Source organism: Rhea americana, unplaced genomic scaffold (assembly GCF_003343005.1).
Source record: "Rhea americana isolate MKP2758 unplaced genomic scaffold, rheAme1 scaffold_62, whole genome shotgun sequence".
NCBI classification, from domain to species: domain Eukaryota; kingdom Metazoa; phylum Chordata; class Aves; order Rheiformes; family Rheidae; genus Rhea; species Rhea americana.
This window is the reverse complement of record NW_028186779.1, coordinates 2,724,104-2,742,893: the sequence shown is the minus strand read 5'-3', so window position 1 is coordinate 2,742,893 and position 18,790 is coordinate 2,724,104. Positions and strand designations below refer to the sequence as shown.

The following is an 18,790-nucleotide window of genomic DNA, read 5'->3' as shown; positions in this document are numbered from 1 at the left end:
TAGAGTCTATTTATAGATCTTTAAAAAGAGAAAGGACCACTGTAGTTTTCTGGTTTAACATCTTGTATGTTGCTGGTTACAAACCTCATTCAGTAGCTGATCAAGTCAGTTATCTGTTGCTCACTATGCAGTGTCTTTCTCAAATCTCCTTCATTATTTTGCCATATTGAATTTTGATACTCCAGGCCCTGCGCATTGCTGGTTTGATTTTTGAAATTCTGTAATATTTGCTGTCTTGAAATCTAAACTAAATGCAACACTGCTGAATCTGTGCTCACTTTCCTTAATATGAGTTCTAGAATCATGTACTAAGAACTGCTTCATGACTCAAAGTGACATTTCCAAGCCAATGCAATATTGCTGTCTCTTACTGTTAAATCGTTACTACACAACTGGTAGCTGCAGCCATCTTTATTGCTTTAGAAGCGTGTAGCTGAGAGGCAGTACTTACATGCCTCTTGTTGAATCTTGAACAAGCCCTTACTTTGTCCCTTACTTTGAAATCACTGCTATGTCTCATGTAGCTTAGCCCAGTATATGGATTACTGCCCTCTCAAATTAGTCATACTTCCTCTGGTTACTCTCCACACCACTCTGCACTGAACAAAAGAAGCACAGACATATTAACACCCTGCTGATTACATCACTTCATTACTAGTCAACCCAGATACCAGTTCTGTTCAAATACATTTTTTCAGTGTCAGAACCTGAGTTAACAACTCTTTGAGAATTCACAAAGGAAAACTGGAGGAGAATGTTTGATCTGTCCATTGATATCTGAATTAGAAACTCTTCTTTTGTGATGATAGATCACGAAGATGGTTCATTGTGCCTTGATATGTGAACTGTCAGGATCTCAGTAAGATCATAGTGAATAATTTTACTTTTTGCCATTAATGAACAGATTATAGAGAGAATAAATTCCATTTGGCTGTTTACCAAACTGAATTGCAGTCTGAATTTGACTGTGGTCTTTCCAGTGTCCCTTTGGTCTTTCCAGTGCAACTTTACAGTACTTCATTCAGTATGTTTTTGGATATGTTCTGGACCAGTTCGACCTATCTCAAAGATGTCTTCATCTTCTCAGAAGCTCAAGYGACTCATTAGCAATACATATGATTTCCTGGGTCTTGGGAGATGGAGAACACATGGCCAGTACACTAAGTAGGGAAAATGTGAATTTAGTGAGTTGACCATAGAACTACTGCAGCTTAATGATTTTTCCCAGAAACATCAATACAGATCCCTGAAGAGAATTGTTGTCATCACTTGGATGGTGCTTGGAAACATGAAGGACATTCAGTATTTGGTTGGAAGGAATTTGCCTCTCTTCAGTAAAGTAAAATTTACACCATCAGGAGACCAGGTGGACAAACACTTCTTGGGACACATTTATAAACTGAGCAGAATATTCTTGGATATTATTTCTAATGAAGTTCTTCCACAGTTCTTGAGGAAAGCTTTTCATCTTCTGTGAGAACAGCTTCCAACTTCTTTAACTTACTATTTTCAAATTAATGACCAGACCAGCCATAATTTATTTAGAAAGCAGACTGCTCCAGGATCTGGTTATCACCCTGATTTTTCCATCCTTTTCTGTCGTGCTCCTACAAGTGTGAGTCTGGTCCACTGTTTGTACTACATTTACAGGGAACTGCAATACCATCCTTGGTTTTGCTGACCATTACCATCTCAGATTCTCCTTGCAGTGCATGACAAAATGTGACTGTCAGACCCAAATCATGCCTCTGCCCTGCCCTTTTGAAAGCTTAATCACTTGTGCTGAGGCAAAGTGAAACCAGGTAAACGAAGATGCGGTTGAGTTGCATCTGTCAGAATGGATTAATATCCTCACTCAGTTCTATGTTTTGCCACTAAAACCAAAGCAGTTTCAGACTGTCATGAAGTCTCTATTAATAATCACTCAGCAGTGCCACAGAGTTTGAGATGCTACGTGGATAATTTTCAGGATAGTCCTTTGCAACATAGACAGGGGAGGCCATGGCCCAATTTAGGGGCAAAGGCTACATGCATGAAAGTGAGCTAGAGCAAAGGTTTCCCAGGTCTCATCCAGACACTCAAAGATCTGCATGTCTGAAATSGAAGCCCTCAAGTCAGAATAAATTGATAATTCACTTGGAGATAGCTGCTGAGAGCCATTAGTATACAGGGCAGCGAGCCTGGTATTTCAGAATGCATCACTTGCAATCGCTGAACATCTGCAGCAGYGAAGGAGCTGCTGTTCGCTGTGCCTCCACCTGAATTCCTTCCTTCCATCATTTTCATGAGAGATTGCCTGACATTATCAAGCCTGTTGAGGTATCTACCCCCTCTCACACAAAAGCATCATTTATGAGCAGATGGGAAATTGACATATGGTTTATTAATAACTTTTTAAATAGACTGGATGAAAATATACCTTTGAAAAGCAAGGATGAATTATGTTGCTAGCRTTTCCTCATATGCTTCCAAGAAATAGACTGTAAAACTGCAGGGTACAGCAAGATAAGTCTAAGCCTTCTGGAATTCATTAGTTTGACCAAAGATTTAGACTCAGTTAATCCTAAACTGTCACTTATAAATATTGAGCATCTGCAGAGCCTTTCTCTGAGACAATCAAGATGAGAGGGAAATATTTTCCTATGAGGAAGCAGAATAGGTGGTGGTACTATCCTTCTGTTGGGACGTTACAAGGGGCCCCAGCAGTGCTAATAGAGGAGCAGAAACACACCTAAAAATGTCAGGGATTTTTATTTTTCCTGTGACTTTTGGTGGGCAGTTACAATATTCTTGGGTCCCACATCAAATAAATATTTTTTTTTGTGGATGTCTGCAGGTGCCCATGTAGCCTTATTCAGAACTTTTGCATTTTTGATACAGTGAGATATCTGACACCTAATTCTGCTAGCAAGTGTGTTAGACATTAAAAATTGAAGTTTCTAACTGACACTTTCATGTAATTCAGTGTATTATGCAATTTTAGCAAGAAAATGACATAGAGAAATTTCCTGTTGTGTGCTTGGCTAAAGCATTTCTCTCATCAAATATAAAAATCAGAGTTCTAATTGGAGTACATTCATCTTTATGACTATTATTAATTCCCACAAGTGGAAAAAGTTTCATAGGTCTTCCTAATTTTCAGCTTATGAGGAATATATATGTATATGTATGTTCTTTACGATACATAATACATATGTGTATATAATAAAGTGCTAGTAATCTTAATTTCTATCAATAGCCCATTTCTCTGTATAGCATTATACAGAGGTAGTACAGTTTCTCTTTGAAGGAAAAAAATGAGAAACATGTATAGCAATAAATATTTCAGTTTGAGAATCTTTTGAGGAGACATCAGAGAAAAAGAAAATAAGATCCCAGAGGTATTTTTCTACTCTCATGTGGTAGCAGCCTTACACTGTTACAGTGATGGTGCCTTGTCATTCATAGTTCTTGTGCTGTCTTGGTTTCTGGTTTCTGGCATGTACTTCTAACAGTAAAACTCCACTGCAAAACAGTTTGCCACAAAGGATTTCAGCAGGGCCGATAAATGGGATACGTGCTGGTTACACCGAGATTGCCCACTCCAAAAAGAAATTCTATGTTATCAGTTTGAACCAGATCATTTGTTCTTTGTGTAACACTGTTGCTAGGACCATGGCAGTACACGTTGTCAGCGAAGTGCTTTCAGATGAGCCAGTAATAGTGATAGTCACTATTTTTATTAGTTGTTAGCGTCACAGAGACACAAGAATGGAATTCTTAAAATACAGTCTGTTTCAGGCCCATCAGTCCCACGGCTTTTGAATCCCTGCCATAGAAATTGCATGCTGGAATATATGATTAACGTCAACCAGAAGAAAACCAATTGCTTTTTAGCTTGCACATTTTATTGTATTGGGTCTTACCACAAGGAAGCAAAGTACAACTTGGTGCAACTTAGACCTGTTCATTTGTTTTCTGAAAAAATGCTGAAGTTGATTTGGAAAGTCTATGAATTTCATACTCATTCAGAGTATCTTCCTAGAGGGTTTCAAGTGGTTTCCTGTAACCTGCTAGAACAATTGTTTTTTATCAGTTAAAAAGGAATGGAAGTACTGTCTAAATTAATGTTTTTAAATCCTCTCTAAAAAGAAAAACTACCTATTTGATTCGTGTATTTAGGAATATACCTAAGCTGTTTTGGAAGTCATCTTGACTAATATTTTGCGTGTCTTTAAGACAGCAAGAGAAAGCAAGTAGTGCAAAGGTACTGCCTTTTAGCTCTATGTGAAACTAAGCTTTAAACAGAAGAGCAGAATCTCCACACAAAGAATAGTGGAACAGAAATTAGCTACTGAACACAGTAATAAAAGCAAGTGCTTGTATTTGCCAAAGAAACCCTAGAAATGGATCTGAAGAAAGAGAAAGCCAGAGGCTTCAGTTTGTAGCTTCTGTTGAGCCAAAATTAGTGAGATATCCGTAGATTGTTTTGCTTTTCATTGTCTTCATGGGAACAAATGATAACAGACTGTGTGTCTTTCTTCAGGACCTTTCAAAACTTGGGCAATATATGCATAAGTTTTCCAAAGTGAATCCAGGGAAAGCTAATCCTGGAGGGAATGAAACTTTTTAAAGTGGGGGGAAAAAAGAGGTAAAATGATTTTCCCTGTAAGAAAAAAAAGGTCTAACAGCTAAATTTCATAGAAACAGAAAATTAAAACCTACAGAAACAAACAGAAAATAAAAACCCAGATGACACACATTGGTACCTAATGCTATGTCTATGTGATTAGATGAATGGATCTCTTTTCCAGAGCTATCCTGTTACTGGAGTCAGGCTGAGCAAGTGCTCAGCTCCTTAGAAAAATCAGCAGACCACTTTTATTTAGTTGTATAAATATTGATGTAGAAGCCACCTTGCCCTGCACAATTGGTTTGTAGAATTTGCAATTTCATTATATAATGCTTTGTAAATTCTATGCTACTAGATTATTATGGTTTGGCTTTAAACTACCTCACAAGAAACATGAGGTTTTTTATATTTCTGCCATATTATTCAAATTCCTCACCAGTTCCATGCCTAGTTCTCCTGACCTTCCAGAGGACTAACAGGAATGTGAAAAATAATCAGATTATTTACCTTCTTTCAGATTTCCAGGCCTTTGGTTTGAAGAAAGGAATGTTTTTCAATCCAGATCCTTATCTGAAGATTTCCATCCAGCCTGGAAAGCATAGCATCTTCCCAGCACTTCCTCATCATGGACAGGAGAAGAGATCTAAGATCATGTGTAACACTGTTAACCCTATCTGGCAAGGAGAGGTGAGCAGTTTGTGTGCATGTGAGACCTTTTCTTAAAACATGGAAATGACTCTGGCAATATCCCCTGGGATTCTTGTGAAATCCTTTCTTGGCTAAGTAGTCATTGACCTAACTGCACTTGATGTGCAGTTTATGACGTCTTGTTTTAATGTAAAAGGCTTAATTTGCTACAAAGATGAATTCTAGTTTAAAACTATTTCCCTGAAGTACGTGTTGTATTTCAAGGATGTAATTTATCAAATTGTTAATTACTGAAGGTAGGTATAACCCAGAATTGAAAAATAAACTTCCGTAGTTAGAAATGCTGCTGCTAGATTATCACAGTGGTTTTACAAGGAGAGAAGACATTATGTGAAGCAGAGTAAATACAGCATGCAAATAAAAAGAATCTGTGTGTGATTGAAAATGCCAGTAGTAATATAAAATAAAGGCAACTTTGGCACATTTACCTATCACTTTGAAGACTCTATTCTGCTGTTCCTGTAGAAAGGGCTTAGTAGGTATTAACAAGATCTGAGAGTTCAATTGTTACCTGCCATTTTTAAATTACACCCAAAATGGCAACAGACAACAAAGGATGAGAAGTCTCTTCAGAATTAAAGGAGCCTGACACAAAGGGTGTGATTTACTCTTGTTCTCTGGATCTCCACTTTAGGAAAGAGTAAAAGTAAATAAATATACTATATAAAATTACTGAAATTAAATGCAAATCGCAAAGTAGTTTAGGGATAATTAGGTCAAACTGCATAGATGTGCAAACATGAGTGGAGAAAGATGGGAGAAACATCACTGAATGCTCCTTCCATATAGAGAATGGTCTAGAAGTTAGGTAGCTCATTGGGTTATGCGACATGTAAGCCAATGCAGAGCAAGAAGTTTTATGGCAGATGGGAACACACCTCATAGGTAGTCCAAGAAATGTGACTTTTAGCAGGACTTAATTAAGTGGAAGGCCTTGTCATGAAACATCTGCCCAGCTGCAACTTCTCTTTTGCTCCAAATGTCAGATGTATTTGGCTGAGGGATCTCAGGTCAAGTTGAGGAGCTGGAACTGACATGGAGGATCAGAGAGCTGACAGAGATGTTTCAGTAAAGTGCAAAAGAAACAGGCCTAGAGGTGAGGAAACATAAAAGCGGAAACTTACTGCGTGTGTGTCTCTCAGTGCATATGTGTTGGCAGATGGTGTAGATGCCAGGAGTTGACACTCAAAACTGACTCAAAGCAGGACACAGGATATGGCAGTGGTCCAACCACCCTGTAGTAGCCAGAAGTTAAATGCTGAGGACCACCTCACACAATGATGACACAAACTGTCCTCATTCAGAGGGGGGTGTATCAGCTGTGCTGAGGGAGGCAGAGAACAGGATTTTCAGATGCTCTCAGTATTGCTCTTAACAAAGAAAACTCCCAACCAGTGCAGCTTGCTCTCTCTCTAAGATCCTTTCACATTGCTGGAGGATAAATAGCCAAAGAATACGAATGTGACCCTGATAAAATGTCAGGGGTATCTTCTCCTCAGGCCATGCAGGATGGCTGAGTTTGTGGGCTGACATTTGTTTCCCAACAGAAGTTTGCAGTGAGAAAAGCAGAAACAATGAAATGGCCTAATTACAGACATAGGAAAGCGAAAGAGCTGACTTCCAGCTCCTCTCTTCAGCCTCATGGTTTTCCTGATTGCATGAAAGCTCACTGCTTCTCCTTTCCTGATGCTAGCCTGTTAGTGGCTAAGGAGTCTAAAACAAAAGTTGTTACTCACATGTCCAGTTTCTGCCTTCTCTCTGGACGATATGGAGATATTAACTGCGTGCACTTGGATTGTGATCTACACACATCAACTGATCTGAAGTCTGGGGGTGGGGGTTAGCACTGAAAAGCATATATTGGYTTCTGTTGCATAGAAGTTTTCTTCTACTTTGTCCCTTTATGCAGCAAGGGGTGGAGGAAGACTACAAACTCTTGCTAAATTGTGGTGGTAATCATTTTTCTGTCCACACTTTACACTGAAGGATGTGAATAGATGAAATGAAAATTGTTGCGGAATCACTGCTATTTCATTAAATGGATCAGTCACTAGGCTTTTTCCCCAAAAAATGTTTTAGGCAATGAATTATTTTGGAAAGAGTATTCTTTCCTAAGATTTTCTGTCACTTCACAATCTCTCCGTGTCAGTAGAAGCCAGATGGTYTTTTTTTTAATTGAATGATGTTTGACTGCTAAACTTACTTGACAAAGTCTGTAATAGGGAAATAAAACTTCATTCAGTAGAGTATCTACATACTGGAATCTTTTATTTATACTCTTGATTACCTTTTGGCAAATTCAAAAGTAAAAGAGTTGCCTCAGTTTTGTAGGGGTTCCTCACCAAAACAAAAACCTATAGACTAAGGGAAAATGATTCGTTTACTTGTGTATTTTAAGTACGCTCTTATACTCCCACATGTACTTACTAGGTTGTTCTATTTACGTAATAACCACCTGCTCCTACCACACTGTAGGAGCACCATGAGACCTCAGCCAATTTTTCATCCGTGTCAAATATAGTATTGATGATCTTCCTCATTTCACAAGCCATTCAAATACTATTCAGCACAAGTTACATGAATCGGAGCCATTTGGGTGATCTGTTTTTTAGTGCTTTTTGAACAAGAAGGCATAAGCAAGTGGAAATTTCTTACAAAGAGGTAAGAGTAGTGTGTGACATTTTGACACATGGAACAGGGCTCTGTGTGAGGCTGAAGAGCCATCACACTGAGGGTTGGAGGATTGTTCACTGAGGCAGGTCATAGTCCAGGTGGTATCTTGCTGTGGTAGAACAGGGTCATTTTGTGATGTTTTCCTACATTTTCATATATTCACAGAAGCGTAAGATCAGGTTCTGCTAAGCCAGAGTGCAGAATATTGCAGTGCGTAGTACCGATGAGTGATAAGTACTTTGGGAGAGATCCAGATTAGTTACTGACAGTGCCTAGGCCTCTATAGGATCATTGAGAAGAGACAGGCAGCTACACAACAAACAAACAAAACAGAAGAAGAGGACAAAGATATGGAAAATCCCCACAACAGAAATGTATTCAGACAGGGAATTCATTGCTGAATTGTGGTTAATGGTCCTACTTGTTCTCTTACTCCTAGTTTGACTTTCAGTCTRGTGCATTCTTTGACTACCTCTGTACTGATAAATAGACTAGGTCAGTTCCTGGAAGCCAGCTGACACTGGACGGCTCGAATCCATGTGGTTGAATGCTCTGAAAAACAGTGACCACATACAAGCAGTTTCCTTGGAGTGTTCCCTTGCTTATGTGGCCCATGTGCCATACCTGGCAGTTGTTTGGTGGAGTGTTTTTATCTGTACAGGCCAAAACTGTGCCAAGAACTGTGAACAATCATGGACAATGCATCAGCCTGTGACTCTCTTTAGTATATGAATAACAGGGTCCCTCATTTCATCTTGCCCTGACTATACCACTTGTCTCCACCCCCTACCTACATCTGGCTCTAAGTGTCAAGTTTGACCAGCCTGTCACATCTGATAGCCAGTGGTTAGCCATGGCCCAGGAGGTACCTCTAATTGATCAGGTCCATTGCTTTGCTGTCCTTTTCAGACAGAAAACAACTGATGGGAGCAGAGTGTGTGCTCATTAGAAGATGTTCACTGCAGGTGACAGTGATACTGTGGATATRTTTTAGATAGCAACTGGATAAAAACAGAAATAACATAGACATGAAGAATCAGAAACCAGCTGTGTTGTTGGGTTAATGCCCTACTTAGTAGTTCACAGTGCCGTACCCCCTTTAGSCTCTTCACTTTTGCCTTCCTGGCTGCACTGTAGCTTAGCTCCTCCCAGACTGATTTATAGCTTATACTGTATCTTTTAAAATGTGTTGCTCTGGGAAGAGTCCTGTGGATGGAAGATACTTCTGCTGTCTGAAAGCAAAAAATGGATGCTCCTCCAAAGCTGGACAATGAAAGTGACCGTGGCTGCTGTGCCTCCCATCCAGGTGTGCTGGTGTCAGAGACCAAAAATGCTCCAGCACATTGCCATTTGACTTCAGTGGAGTTTCGCCTGATTTGAGCTGTTTAGGGGTCAGAGTAAGGTTCCTCATAATGCCCATACATACCTTAAGTAGATACCTCTCTGGCAGTTCACAAAACTGCAAGAATGTAACAGGCCCATTGTCCTACCACATTAACTTGAAGTAAAATGCAACGAAAATCTGTGAAGGAAGTGTTCTTTTTCCCAAATGTGCATTTTTTTCTAGTAGAATTGGARAAGGTGAATAGTGACCATATCTCTTCTAATATTGCTACTAGAATAATGACACAATTTCCATATTGTTTCTTGTCATGTTCTCTTCAAAAAAAAATGTCAGCAAGGAGTACAGTGATTGTTCAGGCAATCARTACAGATCTGGCTACAAAATTTGAGTATAATGGAGACCCTCAACTGCATAATTTGATAAGTGCTAGCTTATYTGAGTGTGAAATTTTTCGGTGCCAAGGTATTTAATTTTGTTTCTTTAAAGGATTTTGAGCAATCAGGGATTGCAAGTAGCAAAGCATACTGGTTTAAATAGTTTAGGCACCTCAAGCTGGTTATCAAATTCTCTCAATGATTTTTGCAAGTTCAGTGCTTCAGGCCATCTGGACTTTCCCTTAGACATACTTATGATATTCCTCTTAACTGTAGTAGTTTGTTTTAGCTAACTGCTTTTTAATTTTTTGTTTATTTACTAGTGAGTGGAGAGAGAGCCTTGAGAAATGGACAATGAGAGGACTACAAAATTTGGCTGTTGCAGCTACCCAATCTATTTAAAGTAGTGGGAAGTGTTATCTGTTAGGCGACGCATCAAATTCTGGAAATTTTAGTTCTAGAAGAGCTGATTTCCTCAAAGTCTGAGGCCATCACTACGATACAAACCATCTTAATGCTCTGCAGCTTCAGTTTCCTGTTTCCTTCTTTACCTGTCTTATTACAAATACYGTTAATTTATAGCTGAGGCACAAAATAATATTTTGAGTGGCTGCTTCATCACTCTGAAGACAGCTGCATTTCACTGATGAACAAGTTGATCTGCATAAGCAGAGACATTCAATACTCTGTTGCAAGAGCACTTAGCAGATCTTAGTGAATGTGTCAGATCTGATAAAAGTATGGTATTTTCCCATGTTATTCTTTGTCACCTCACTCTCTTGTCACCTCAGACAACCTGCGACCTTTCAAAAATACTTGTACTTGAATTAATTCTCGTATAATCTGTCTCTTCAACACAAAATTAGAAGAAGGAAGGAGGAGGGGGTTACAAGCAGGCCATTAGATGGCCAGAGGGAGGCTGTTTGGGGAGTGAGAGCTCTACAGTGAAGACAGTTGTCAGTGCTGGAAACATGCGGTTTGAATGCTGGCTGCAAGAGTGCCAACGTGATATGAATGCAATCAGCGGTCTAAGTGACAGTTTGTGACTCCTTTTCTTATTCTGCAGATTTATAACTCATCCACTGATTCTGTGATCATAAAATCTGAACCTGTCTGTCACAGACCACTGAGCAGGACAGAGTCTGACAGACATTTGGTCAAAGTAGCTAGAGCATGCAATATGGGGTTTAAGTTARCTCTGTGCTTCTCTTGAAGCTTTGTGTTGGCTGCAGATAAGATGCCTGATACRTGGTGTTGCACAAAACTGAGGGGTGCAAAGGATACTTGATCAAGGATGAATCTTTCCAGTACAAATGTGAACCACCCARGAAGTTTTAATATATTTGAATCAAGGTTGTGAAGATAAACTAGAAGCAGGTTGGTTTTGGTCTGATTTTGATCCAGTACTGAGAGCACTAGAGGCAGAYCATAAGGCTGTGGCCTCACAGAGTTATTATCTAATTTCACCAGAAGTCCAAACTAAAAAATAGCAACAAGAATATCTCACTAATTGAACTATGTGCTTTATTGTTTAACTTAAATAACCTTTTCCTCCTTTTCACTGGCAAATGCAAAAGAATCGGCTGCTGAAACAGAAAGGCCTTTACACCCAAGCATGAGTCCAACATGGGCCCAGTGAAATCCGGATCCTGAATTCACTGTGAGTTTTGCCAAAGGCTTTTTTGCAGCTAGGTAAAGCTTGTGAGTGATAGCTTCACTATATAACATTTCTGCACATATGCTGAAGCAAAGTGTTAAACAAGTACAGCTCAACTATTCAGAAAAGCTGTGATTTTGAAGCTGCACTTTTTTGAATATCTGGTGATGGTTAAAATGTGAAGGTCCAAGACAACTTCAGTTCCTTCAGGAATGGGTTAAGGTGAGAAAAAAGCAGATCATTTTAGTATATTCTTCCAGAAGAAATACACTGCAATTGCAGCTTCCACCTAAAAGACTCTATCAGTCTTGCTAGTCATATATTCTACTGCTCATGAGAGTCCTCAACTATTTTCAGTCTCTGCTGTTCTAAGAAATTTGTAGACAATACCTGAGGGAAGAAGAAGAATCTTGACTGGCTCTTGAAGACAGTTCTGAAGAAAAATCTAGGATATCAACTCCCTGAAAATCCTATCCAACTTCTAAGTAATTCAGTAGAAAGAGATAGATCAGATCTCAGAACAGCAGCACATATTTATGTGCACCCTTTTTACTAAAAGGTGAGAAACATTGTGCCGTGCCCAAATAAGATACCATGTYGGCCCTGGCACTGTGTGGTCACTGTTGGATCCTAGGGCAATAGACTCTCTCAGACTATTTGTAGGGGTGCCCCAGCCTTCAGCAGCAGTGGAGCTCTGTGCCCTATAGTAGTGACATCGCAATATTTTGTGTTGTTGTTGATGAATACTATAGTAATCCACTAGTGAAATACTCAGCTAAAAGACTAAATCTGTCTTCAACTATCRAAAGTAATTTACAGCCTTTTAAGATTTACTTCTGCTCCTGTTGTCCCTGTGGCATGATAGCTATCACAAATATAATTTGTTTAATTATATCACTTATTCAACTCCAAATCAAGAGCCTAATTCTTCCTGTCACCTCTGTTTTAATTTACCTACTTCCACCAGTTATATTGAYTGTTTTTTAATGACTGAACATGTATTAACTTTGTCTAATCAGTGTAAGTGGACRTATTCTGTTCATTTCAAGCTTTCTTAGTTTTACTTAGAGCTGATCACTATACTAGCTTTTAACCATCCGTATTCAGGGATGCAAATAATACTGGTAAAAATTTAAAAAGTACATATTAATCTTCATTATAACATGACTTTCTATGAAAATTGTTCTTAAAYGCTGGAAATTGTTGTATTATCCTATAAATGGATATTCTGTTGTGGCAACATGAGCATGTGCCTTCATTCTTCACCGTATGTAAGTCATGTACAAATCCCCGTCTGATCTATTCATGTTAAGAAAATGAATGATCTGTGCATGCAAAACCATTCTTGGGACTGGAAGGAAATAAGGACTAAAAAGCAGATTATGGCCTGAAACCACTTCAGTGGCATTTACAACAGTGTTTTCAGATCTAGCTCCAAGATGACAGCAGTAGTCTATATACAGATGTATATTTAGGTTGCTGAGATGGTGTGAGAGTACGAACAAGTCAGCTGATGCTGCATATCTTTGATTCTGATCTATGTCTCTGTGTGTGTTAATCTATAGGAGCTGACTATGTAAAATCTGTGCAAATAAGAGGAGAGTCCTAATGACTTACAACTGACTCGAGCCAAAACTGATGGTTTAGCTTATAGAATTCCTAAGATATTGATATGATTCTCTTCATGACTTGCTACTTAGCAGTCTCAAAACACATGAACTGAATTTCTTTTGGATGAAATTAAGCCAAGTGACGTGCTCCAGATGTGCACCTAACATTCTTCAGCCAATAATGAGAGTTCAGTCCTGGGAACGGGACTCAGTGGAGTTAGTGCATGATAAAACCCTTGCAGCATGTTTGGATGTGGTCATCAGGTCCACAGCACCACCTTCTTTGCTGTCCAGATCTGCTCCTGTAACACCGCATGATTYGCTAATGTAAACATAGCCTGTATATTCCACTGATCAGGAATCATCAGCTTCCATAAGGCTTCCCTGCAGYTGCTCATGGCACATGCTATCTTTCCTCAGTATCCAGAGATCTTTAATTTTTCCTTTGTTCAGATTTTCAGCACATGATTTCCTTTCAGAAATACTCCCATTGCTTTCAACAGAACAAAAAGTTTTCTGGACGACAGTGAAAAGATCTTCTCCCTCTCCCGAACTCAGCATCTAGAGCTTTCCTGCACTCTCTTCCAAAGCCACTGACTCAGTGGGTTTTCCAAACTAAGTGTCTTCCAGGGCCAGGCAAGATGCGCAGCTAGTTGATCACTCCGTTATTCCAGTGGGTTCCTCACAGTGGGGGAAGTCCATGATCTGCATTCATCTGCATCTAACCTACAGCCAGTAAGGCTCGGACAAAGGGACAGCTGGTCCAGTATGTGAGTGAGCTGACATCTGATGCTGTTTGTACAGCTGGACACCCTGTGAGAAACAGGTTGCTCTTAATGATAATTTCTTGGCAGTTTTGTTGAGGCAGTCTGCCATGTCCTCTGTGGAGTATGCTGTATCATGTATCATCTCAGATTCTAAGAGCCATTTTGTACCAAGTGATAGTTGATGTTATATGCAGAGTGACACAGTGTGAATAAAACAACATGGTGGGTAATTCTCAGGTTGGACTAATCAGAGAATATAAATKTAATCTATTTTCTGTTATCCTTCTATCCGCTGGCCATTGCAGATCAACTATAAACTTTGGGTCCTGTGTTATCTTTTAAGGATCCATCCAACTTTCATTTCTTATAAAGCATTTTACATTCATTTCTTTRGGAAATCTAGTAAAAACATCAGATTTGAGCCATCACTTAAAACTTTTGTGGACTCTCCTTCCCCTGTGCCTTCTTTTCTGCTGTTATCTAAACAAATACATAATCAATCATTAGACAAAGCCTTTTTCTTGAATGGGGCTTTAGCCTTGTAGCGGTAGCTGTTTTTTATAGATGAGTTTGCATTTATGTTGAAATCCTTGACTTGCTTCGAGTATGTTGGTACTGAACTACAAAGAGAGCAGACAAAATCTGACCACAGCAACAAAAAGACTGCATGCATGCAGCCGTTCCTAAGTTTGGTTGACCTTTGGACAGCTGGAGAGCCTAACCCTTTTGAATCCTGATGTTCTGATGTAACTTTTTCAAAAACTGCCAGAAATGTTATTTTCACTTTGTTCTTTGACTGTGGAAAAAGCCTGTTTATGTAAACTTGAATACACCCTTTTACAGTCGGTTTCAATGTAAACTTTRCTGTCTTCAGGTTCCAGTAGGTTCCATGAATTTCTTGACCCGTCTTGCAGAGTTTGTACTAGCAGTTGCAATTCAGGAAACTTAACTTTTGCCAAAAGCTTGGCACAGCTTGGAATCTCCTCAGGCCTCTACTCTTGCAGAAGAAAAGGTTCCTGCTATTTCAAAGTCTAGTAAGTCCCCTGAAGATACATAGATAGTAACATTTTTATACCTGACTCCACAAATCATTTTTYCCCATTCCAGCAAAATACACAAAACCCATATATAGTATTCATCCTTTTAATGTATGCAGACTTGTAAAAAAGATTTTTTCTCACCCTTCCTAGATATACATTCCTGTAAAGTAAGGCCATAGTATGGTATTAAAGTGAAGGAAGGGTATTTGAGAAAAATTGCCAGGAAGAAAAATCCTTTTTAGCCTTTATATCTGCCATGTTCTAATAAAATGTCTTGACCTCATTTGGAGTCTTCTAATCTTAATGAAAATGTTTGTTACAGAACAGTTGAATTACATAGGTGCATAGGACATATCTTTGATGGAAATGAAAGGAATTTTCATGGTTTATAGTACAGTGTCCTGCTGGGGAGGCATTTGCTGTTGGAAAAGCTGAAATAGTGCTGTGACTCATAGTTGCCAGGAAGAAAACACCAATGAAAGGTTCCTAATTGTTTTGCATGTTAATGTTTTGTAAGCTGGCTGCTTCAGTAGATTCCCAGCAATTATTGGGTAACTCAGCTTCCAGCAACTTCAACAAGGAAAGCAAGAGTAGGTTCTTCCTTTTATTGGCAAGAATTTAAAAATGAACTAAAAACAGATTCAGTTCATGACAGACATTCTGATCAAATGCCTACTTTTTTTAAAAAAAGCTGATTTTCTTAGGCTTTTTGATAGAAACATCCCTTCTGAGAGGTAAATGTCATATGCGTAATCTGTTTCTAGATACCTGTGGTGGACCTAATCTTGAGGTAGTGATGAGAACACAAATATCTGACATGGCTCCACCACTTATGACAGAAAGTAATCCTTCCTCTTTTGCCTTTGCCCACAGTCTCTTAGGTAGGGGCTCTGAGCAGAAATATGAATTTGAAAACTCAGATTTATTTTTTCTAGATGACACAATTTGAATAGTGGTGAYTGGCAGAGGAGATATTGGGAATAAGGGTATCACTGGTGGTACAGATCTGATATAGCTGTCATGAGGATTTCAGAGCTGCATGGTTACATTGGATAAACTTGCTCCTGCAAGATACTGTTTTCTGCTATCCTGTGGGACTATTGTAAAGTCTTTATCCACAAAAACCTTTTTCTTCCTCTTTGCTTCCATGTGCTTTGAACCAGATCTTGTTATTTCAAATCCATTAATCAAATTGTCATAATATTTGCCAATTCTGAACTTGAGTGGAGAAGATGATCTTCAAGACTTCTTCTCGTAGCTGATGGAAACATGCATATTGGCTTCTTGGTCCTGAGACTGTGAGTCACAAAAGCAGCTTGAAGACCAGGTATTCATGAACTTGCTATCTCTAATGCTTCTGTAGATAGAYGGGCCTCAGGCTTGAGATATTTACAGATTTCAGCTGTCCTTACAACAGATAGTGTTAAGGGCCTTCTAGAAGGGTCCCTAATTTATYGTTTACTCAACAGTAGTCTCTTGAGATCGCCACAGGGGAACAGCTAGGATAGCAGTTGCCAGATGAGAGACAGAGTTGCCAGGTGGCATGAAAGTGAGTTATGAAGAGCATTGCACAGCACAGGGCTCACTTGTGAGCCCCGCTAGGGATGACTGCATCTGGGCTACCTCTGATCTAGCCCAGCAAGTAGTGCTGCAGTTAAAATTGGCAGACAGTCATTTTGGCTACAGCCTCCACCTTAGAGTTTTCTTATGCAGTAATGTAGATGCAGCCATTGTGCTACCAGAAAGGAAAAGGAAAAAAAGGATGGACAAACAAACAAAGAACACAGAAAATGAGCCATGGCCCTAATGAAAATATATAACTTAAGGGTTGCTGTCTTAGATGGTGAAAGAAAATGGAAGGTAGCCAATATCAGCTGCAAAACATACAGGAATCTGGCTGCAAGGAATGGCAGTCAAAAAATCTGTTGAGATTCCAAATAATGGAAGACTTGCAGTAAAAAAGCAACAGTAATATCAAAAATTGGCAGCAAACTTATTCATAAAATGCTTCCCTTTTAGCTGATGTTATCAGTGGTGGTTCGTGGGTGCATATGAGAAGCAACACTAGCTTTCCTCATCTAGAAGAGAGTCAGTTTTTATTTCAAGTTGTGATCACATAGCCTCTGTTTCTTGCCCCTCCTTGGAGTGAATTATTCATCACMACATCAGTCAGTGTGAAACCAAGGGTACTGCAGAATTCATAATCAGTAACTTAAAAAAAAAAAATACGGATAGGAAGTTTACGCTATCATCTTCAGTGCACAAACTGGCTGTTGCTGAGTGACAGTTAGCAAATATTAGACAAGGAATAGAATGCAATTTAGTATATTACTGCTTTGTTACATTAGTTATATTAGAGAAAACCATGAAATTCAGGGTCCCTTCTGTCGCAGATGAATGAGATGTTAAAGGYCAAGTCATGAACAGTGGAAATGCAGCCAGTGTTTCATGGCTAAGGCAAAGGGACTGGCACTTGTCAGAATAAAACAGAAGAGAGAGAATTTAGGGCTTGAAACTGATTAGCTTCTGCATCCAAAGAAGATAATCCTATCTTTAAGTATCATGTGAACCTACATGTTTTCAAAAATGATTGGTGATTTTTGAAAGTGATTTTCAGGTTCTCAAACCTACATGTTTTGGTAGGATTCATCTTTCAAAAGGCAAGTGCCCAGCATTTTCTGCTGCAAGGATTCCTTAGGGCTTGTCAGGTTGGATGGCCTAAACCTGAGGCATCCACGGTCAGGGATTGCCTTTGGAAAATCCCGTCCATCAAGAATTTAACTGGGTGAGAATAACAGCAGCAGAAAATGCTGAGATAATGGAAGACTGAATTACATAAAATTATCACTTTTACAAGCTGTTTCCAATGCCATTTCACTGACTTCAGTTTTGCTCTAAAACTGCAGTTATTTCCAAATGGTAAATCCTTTGAGCTCTGCTACACAGAATGCTTGAGGTCTTAAAGGCATAATTGTGCTTCCAAAATATTACTGTTTTAAAGTATCAAAATGTGCTGCTAGCAGAAGCATTTGGGATCTGTGATCATGGATGAAGAGTCTGGTCATAGGGCAGTCTTGTGTATCCCGAGATGCAACAGCACTTGCAGGTGATGTACTCAGAACACAATTTGATTTTGTGGAGTATATGGAACATCACTGTTTTTTATGTCTGAGTGACACAGCTGTCCTGGGAAACAGAAGTATTTCCCTAGCTTGATTCCAACATACCTTCCTCCATGCATCAAGACTCTCTGCTGATACCTGTACTTGCATAATGTTAGTATCTTTCTTGTGCAAGAAGGGGATTATCAGGCTTGGTTCCCTCCAGCCTTGCAGAAACAAATGTCCACGCAGATTCTGATTTACCTCAGCTGCACCACATGACAAAAAATTAATGATGTAGGAAGGTGCAGATCATTAGCCTAGGTTTTACCTTTTACTTGTGCACAGTCCAGTCTTTACATGTGTGTGTTTGTGTTTTACTCCACACAGATTTTTTTTTGCACTAAAGATGTCAATAACAGTGTAATGAAGAATTCATTAAATAACAAATTGCAATACATTACAATAACCTCACTGATTTACAAATTAATTCCTTTCTTCTGATTGCCTTGTAAGTGCATGAAGTAGCAGTTTCCCAATAGGCTTAGCAGGTAAAATACTACTATTATTAATGATAATAACAAATTATTTTTATAAGGCAACTTTCAGTATACATGTGGAATTAATGTTCTCCCCTTAGTATGGTTTAGCCTCTTTAGTAGTCTGTTACAGAAGATGTACAAAATAAGATTAAAATAATGCTTTAGCTGTTATTTTAATTTGATGTTTTACATTTTGATTTGATTTGATTATTTACATTTTTTCAGGGCCTATTTAACAGCATATCCCACTCATGATGATTTCACTTGAAGCTGTTTGGACTCAGCATTTCTGAAAATCAGATCTTGATTCAATAGAACAAACAATTTAAGGCTTAACTCCAGGCCTCAATAATCCAGAGCA

At 38.9% G+C, this 18,790-nt stretch overlaps 1 protein-coding gene across 1 annotated transcript in view; it reads left to right on the top strand.

Moving 5' to 3' along the window:
- The window catches only part of HECW1 (HECT, C2 and WW domain containing E3 ubiquitin protein ligase 1), a 265,441-nt gene that overhangs the window by 166,920 nt on the left and 79,731 nt on the right, over positions 1-18,790 (top strand). Inside the window, exon 6 of the mRNA XM_085320214.1 lies at positions 5,130-5,299. Coding sequence (XP_085176340.1) covers positions 5,130-5,299 — 170 coding nt within the window. The remainder of the gene's footprint in view (positions 1-5,129; positions 5,300-18,790) is intronic.